Genomic DNA, 7,155 nt, shown 5'->3' with positions numbered 1-7,155 from the left:
AAGTGCTATTATGAAAGTACTATTGAATCACATTGAAATTGTTATTTTAATTAAAAAAAAAATCTGTTTTATAAATAATGATTAAAATATCGTTCTAAATTGTTTTGTATCATGATAAATTAATTATCAGAATTATTAGTTTATTGAGATAAAAATACAGTGTATACAATGATATAAGACATTTACAAATTTATATTCGTGACAAACGTATTCAGTTATAATGCGTAGTGAGAGCTTTATCTTGAAGCAAGTACAGGAGAATGGAGGAAAGGAGGGGGAGGGTCACTGGGATTTGCGCGAATGGCCGACGACTTAATTGATCGAGGGCCATAAGCGAATTAGGGATGACCAATGTTCCACGTGCGGAGCTCAGGACGGGGGAAGACGCCGAGTTAATTCAATTCGAGGAGGCTGAGGAGGGTTTTGGGACGTATCTCGCGAGACGTAAATTTGCGTACGAACTATGCGCATCCCCTCTTCTGAAAAACGATAGACATTACAACAAATTGCATCGACGCCTTGGAACTGGTCTGTTCCTTCCTTTTATCTTTTCTTCGTTTTTTTCCTTCTTTTCTTTCTCTCTTGTCCTTTGCGACCTTTTTTTCTCTTTCTCATGCACACACTTCTCTCTCTCTCTCTCTCTCTCTCTCTCTCTCTCCTTTCGTTACTACGCGGCCGCGAGTCATAAATCAAATTATACGTTGAGTGAGATTAGATTTCTGTTTGGCCACGCTCGAATTCACGAGCAGTGGATTCGACGAGGGTAAGGCTGCGGTAGAAACCTTCGCCCTTCCTGTCTTCCGCGCCACCACCCCTTTCCCGACCCATCCTGGCGTACCTCGGTGCTGCTTGGCGATGGTGCGCTGGTACTGCTACACTACGAGGTCCAACATTAGTTAACGATTAATCAAGGCGCTTGTAGCTCAACATATATCATTAAACTAGTTAGCGAAGTAGGGTCGGCCAAGTGTGCTGACCACTGGCTACACCACCCACCACCTCATTCTCTCTCCTGCATCGGCCGGCCCTGACCGAACCCCTTCACCGGGCCCTCACTCCCTCTCCCCGACTTGCTCGTGGAGCCGATCCAACCCTCTGGCGACGTGCTCACGTACCGAATGGAACTCTTAGAGACTCCAGAGTTTAAACTCGTCGCTGATGTTTCGTCCGTTTCTGGTATGTGCCAATTGCTCGTTAAAGCGCGGAACCGGCCTGAAACACTTCAGCACAGTCGAGAGGAGCATTGCACTTTGATTCTCTAATGTCAAAATAAGTTCTCGTACCGTCCGAAATGTCGATAAGACGTGAAATTTCCAACAAGGATCGCGGAAAACGCTTTGTTGCTTCGTAACAATATGATTGGATTAGATGAAGAACAGTATCGGCAGATTTCATAGATATCGGTAAACTCATTACTAATCGAACAACGGGTCAAAGTAGCTATCTAGAATTTCGTAAAGCTTTCGCAGTGTGCCCTCTCTGCTGGATTGACCTCCTCTCGGATCTTCTCGCTTTCCCATACCCCTGCCCGCACTTCGTCTCTTCTAGTTTTAACCATCGAGAGACGGCCGCATAGCCTCCCGTGCGCCCGCGGGCGCCCCTTATAAATCCTGCAGGACTCCTGCAGGCACTAATGTACGACTGTTTGCGGGTATAACTTGGCCCCGACACGAAGGATAGGGGATGGTGTTTCCAGTACATGCTAAGCCGGGGCTAAAGGCCCGCTAGACCGAGCCATTCCTCACTGCCCTACAGACTTACACCTCCGCCCCCGTATGCTTGTCTTTGCTTCTTATCCCTAAGCAAATGTGGTCACCGCGAGGAGGGCGCAGGGATTTATTGATGGATTTACGACCTTGATGTTTGGATCTTGGAATAAGACGAATGGAATCTTGAATTCACGAACCATCATATATAAACTTTAATATTAAATACATTCTATATTTAAACAATGAATTAAATATGGTATTATAATTTTTTAAAGAAATCGTAAGTTTGAATTGTATATTTAATTTTAATATGAAATAAAAAAGAAATATATAAATATAGGTAGAATTATAAATGACAGTGATTTGTTCGATACATTTCAAGATATAAAAAATTATTCGAACAGAACGGATGGCAGCAAGAGACGAAAGCAATTTATATGCTATGCAATTTATGCTGCAGAATCGATGAGCTCGTTTGATGACCTACGAAAGATACCATCCACAGATTATCGACATTTCGCGATGGAGCAGAAATCCGAAAGGGTCAGACACATTAATACCGTCGCAGAGAATCACTTGGCAAAGTTATTTGACCACCACTGTTCATCCTGGGAGATGGTATTAAATCCCCACCCCTTCCACCACCCTGTACCCTCCTCCAGTGGTCCGGACAGACTTGTACCAAGGACCAGAGCGAGCTAGGCACCAGTGTCCGGCGGTGTCGTCGGCAAACGTTTGCTCGACAAACAAACTCAACTCCCGTCCCTGCTTCACCATTGCGCGACTCTGTTTTACTATATAAATGAGATGGTCACCCTAAGTACAGGGTTGAAAGGGATGATACTGCACGAGTGTGCGTCTCGTCGGTGCCATCCAGTCGCTCTTCAGAGGCAACTGTCACTGTCGATCCTTCGTCTCTGGCCTTCGAGTCTCACGCGAAGGGATGGAAGGAGAATGATAAGAAATAGATTTGTTGATGTCGAAAGTGTACATTGTGTATTTCTTATTTATCGGTATTTCTAAAATGGAAAGAAATTAGAAATATTATTCAACATATATATATTAGTTATTTCGCACACAAATGTTGTTGCTTTGAAAAATAAAACAATTATTAATTATGTAAGCTCCAATATATCGCTGTCCGTATAATGACACAAAGTGACAAATATCAGCTTGCTTTTAAATTATGGAATTGGAAATGTCGATGCATCTAAAGCTATCAAAAGTGTCTGTATTGTAATAAATTGACAATTATAAAAATTCAATTTGGAAGCTCGAAGCGCAATGTTGTATTAATCAAACAGGATATGAGCAGTAAGTTTCTGGCTTTGTAAAAATTTCGATCGAAATGTAATGTTGATAAATAACAGAATTAATTTGTAAATTAACTTCGTTATCGCGTTTGGATCCATTTATGGTTGTTGCAAGGTGTTCGTTACGTAACAGAGAACAAATATGGAAACAATCTTCGTGCCTGGAGGATGAATTTCATTGCGAAGTTAGTGACCGTTCGGCTGCCCAAGAATAATATAATCCTCCGGTGTGCGCCGAGACTACTCTGTATTAATGTTTGCCCCGATATCTGTAAACAGGCATTACCTGTATCTCTGGACCGAGGTGTAACTATCCGCTAGGCGAGCTCATGGTAGATTTGAACGTTAGCCCGCCACAGGGATTAGAAACTTCCTACGGCGAGGTCACCGTACATACTGTTTACGTTTCTCTATCGGTGCTGTGGAAAGGAAAAGAGGAATACGTGGTCAGGTAGCTTGGATCTACGGGAGTAACAGACGTCCGAAACTAAAATAATACGAGCATCAGCTAAAGAAATTTCAGCGTGCTATGTGCAATCTTGCTCTTTTAACATTGAAACTGATGATTATCTCTATTACTATAAAGAATCCAATAATTTTATATTCATGTGAAATTCGTATTTGTTAATACAAATTTTCTGAATAATTAATTTTTGTTACAAACACACATACAACATCGAAAAATATAATCTTGATATAATACACGCTAAGAAAACATGATACGAAAACGAAAATAATGTCGATTAGCTGTAAAAACGGAAAATTAAACACAAAGTGGTATTCAGCGGCAAATGAGGAAGATGCGATACATTTACAAGAATTCATTGCGAATGATAACGCACTGGTGAACGATGACACAACGGGCATTATCGTAGATGACAGAGCGGTCGGTTTCGTTCATGCGCGTGCGTATTACGCGTGCGTGTACGTGGACAGACGGTTAACTGACGCGGCATATTTACATTGTGTGGCGGTGCAATTAAGCCTCGTATCCGGCATCAAGCGTAGGAAATTCCGTGCGGACTAACACCTTGCTCCCTGCATTCACGCGGCCCGCTTGTGTCCTGCTGTATCCTGCAGTCCTCCTCGTAAGCAAGATCAACAAATACGGTATCTGTCTGAAACAGATCTTCGATCTGTTTCCTCTTTACTTTTTACTTGAACGTACATATGCTCTAAGGAAACACGAATAACCCAATTATTTAGAAATAATTCATGAACTTTGGAATTCATGAATTATTTCTAAGTAACTGGATACGATTTTTTTTACTGAATAAGTATCAGAAAAGATGTATGCAAGAAATTATAACAGAATAAGAAGAAATCTTATCTTATGGGAAAATTTATTTGGTTTGCGTTAAATGAAAAACTGAAAGAATATTGATTACAGTTTATTAATATATAAATATTGCATATATATTTACATATTATTTATTGCGCTGCTAAAGCTCTCTCTCTTTTTTTATTTTGTGATATAAATAATTACGTATATAATGTTATAAAATTTATATACAAAATTTTGAGAATTAGCGAATAAGTATTATTATTACATTTTATCAATTTTATGATTCAATGAATTAAAGGTTATCTCTTTTGCATTTAATTCTAAATTTCCAAAATGATTTTTGATGCGGTATTTTATGCGATTATAAGTAGAAACGTGAATATATATATATATATATATATGCGCTCATACGAAGTCATACATATCACATATACGGCGAAAGTTACTTCGATCACGGCGCATCGATCCATTCTTCTCGTCTACTGAAGATGTAACTATATTATTTCTACGACTCGTAAGGGAATTCCATAGACTTTGAATCGTGTGGGAATCGTTCGGGAAAATGTTTCAGGAATCCGTTAGCATATTCTCGTTGTGAATGCGCCTTACGAATGATTGTCCTCTTGGGTGTGCATAATATGATCGTTCACTTGCTAAGAATGAGAAGTATTGATGCGTTCTTTAGGTATTAGACACAATTGTATTAAACTAAGGAATCGATTGTGTTGATTTCACGGTAAGACTCTGTAAGACATATGTAAGACTCTGACGTAATGTGCTAATTGAAGCGTTCCGCGGAATGAGTTAAACATACTTTATTAAGGAGTAAAAATCTCGTAGATAATATCAGTAGACATTAGCATATCGTTTGATGAAAATTATCGTAAAAAATGAAAGCGTCGTGATCGCTTTGAGATAAATCAAAAGTATGAAATTTTTATAATTTTAATTAAATTATAGTAATTTAATTAAATTCTAATAATTTAATGATAAAACTTTATGCGCATTTTTCTATATCTGATAGTTCTGCGAACTATAACACATGAATAAATAATCGCCATTTGACGAAGTCTGTGTAGCAACATGAAAATAATTTACGCAAATGATGAATATCCACTCGAGCTCTTTGCTTTACAGGTTGTTAGTGTGTATGTATTGCGACGAAGGAAGCGTAAGAAGCGCAAGAAGCGTCGCACAAACTTGATAATCATTGCCGTCTCTTGTCAACTGCAACTTATCGAGTCTCGCTTATCTTGCATCTCGCGGTGCATTTGTCGTTAAGCTGGCCGCCAGTATTTTGTAATTGATTGAAGCAAAATACAGTCGTGGAAGGCAGGCCAGGCAATCGGGGGGACAGCCGAGATCCAGTAAGTCAAATTTTCCCGTCAAGCGACGGCCGCTCGTCCGTGTACATGACGTTTTAATAACGGTTCGTGAGCGATTGAAAATGTCAATCTACTCCGCTTTTGCGGAGAGCGTGCGTGTAAAACGCGTGCACTACATTCGCGATGCGTGCGAAACACTCGTCGAAGGTTCGTATCTGTTAACCGTTGATGTTTAAGTGTTCCGCTCGTTCTCGCGTGTTCGTTTAACGCCTTGGAATTGTCAAGACATTTTTTCTAAGTAAAGTGCACCTACTTTTTAGCACATTATTACTGGCATTAGAAGGGGCTTTCATCAATACGGACTCGCTCTTCACGCAGCGAACTCGTGCCAATCGACCAGACAATATTTAATATACGATCAATTTTTTCATTTTCGAATTGGATCGTAACATATCCTTTTTTACGTGAAATTTTTTTTATAAAATACGTAATTATTTTATATTGCAATAAAAGAGATTTTTTTGCCGAGATAAAAAGTAATAAAAAATTTCATATTAATTTTTAAACACGGAGCGCAAATTTTTCATCGGAACACACGGAAACAAGGGCTACTGGTTTAGATACATTTATATATTATGCAGTATGTAATTACTTTCCGATAAAAGGGATTTTTTTTTGCCAAGATAAAAAAATAATAAAAATTTGTATTAATGTTAAAAATGTATTCCCGAGGCTGGATTTTCCCCGCCGGCAATTTCAAGACAGATACGGGACACAATACATGCTTTTTTTCCTGCGTAATGCCATAATGGAATTATTTCCGCCATGCCTCGCTTAAACGAAAGTTACGATACGATCGCACGGTTCTGGCTGAATTGCGCCAAAAATCTGCATTAACTAATTCTGATTTATGTTTTATCATCTCTTTTTGTATTATTTAGAATATAAAGCTAAATATACATAATATAAACGTATAAAGAAAATTATTTAATTATTCTATTATTGGAAATTAAAAATTAATTGAGATTAACGTGAACCAGCTGCTGCAATCAGGCTAAAATAAAAAATTCAAATTGATCTTGAAAATCCTAAACTCTCCAGTATTTCGTGTAATCAATTGTTTCTCACCGTCGACATCGATCAGAAGATGACGATGTCCAGAACAATAGCGTTAGCGAGAAGCGATATCGCCTGCGTGAGTTTATCTAGCCAGTTCTATCTTTTATTAGCATCCCGTAGAAGCTATTTCGTAGCCCTTTCTCTATCGCCTAACGTATCCAGGCAGTTTCTCCGGAGTCTCGGCCGTTCCGTAGTCGAGCAGGAGTACCAGAAGTGCGTATTTACGAGCGTTCCCGTCCATAAAGCAACCTCGCGCCTGATTTTGATACATTCTCCACTCCGAGCACTATCTCACGCGCGAATACGACCTACGTAGCCATACACTTGGGATTTATGGTGATGCTGCGCGCGTAAGCGATAGTTTTGTTTTGTATTCCGTGTAGTAGCTTGTCTCTCTCTCTCTC

At 39.3% G+C, this 7,155-nt stretch overlaps 1 protein-coding gene across 1 annotated transcript in view; it reads left to right on the top strand.

Moving 5' to 3' along the window:
• The first annotated feature begins 344 nt into the window (after positions 1–344).
• The window catches only part of LOC105622333 (POU domain, class 6, transcription factor 2), a 110,990-nt gene continuing 104,179 nt past the window's right edge, over positions 345–7,155 (top strand). The window contains exons 1-3 of the mRNA XM_012203751.1: positions 345–444; positions 3,302–3,473; positions 3,770–3,908. Of these exons, the coding sequence (XP_012059141.1) occupies positions 345–444; positions 3,302–3,473; positions 3,770–3,908 (411 nt within the window). The remainder of the gene's footprint in view (positions 445–3,301; positions 3,474–3,769; positions 3,909–7,155) is intronic.

This window comes from Atta cephalotes, assembly GCF_000143395.1.
Source record: "Atta cephalotes unplaced genomic scaffold scaffold00043, whole genome shotgun sequence".
NCBI lineage: Eukaryota > Metazoa > Arthropoda > Insecta > Hymenoptera > Formicidae > Atta > Atta cephalotes.
The sequence above is the reverse complement of the archived record's forward strand: the minus strand, read 5'-3'. Positions and strand labels throughout refer to the sequence as shown.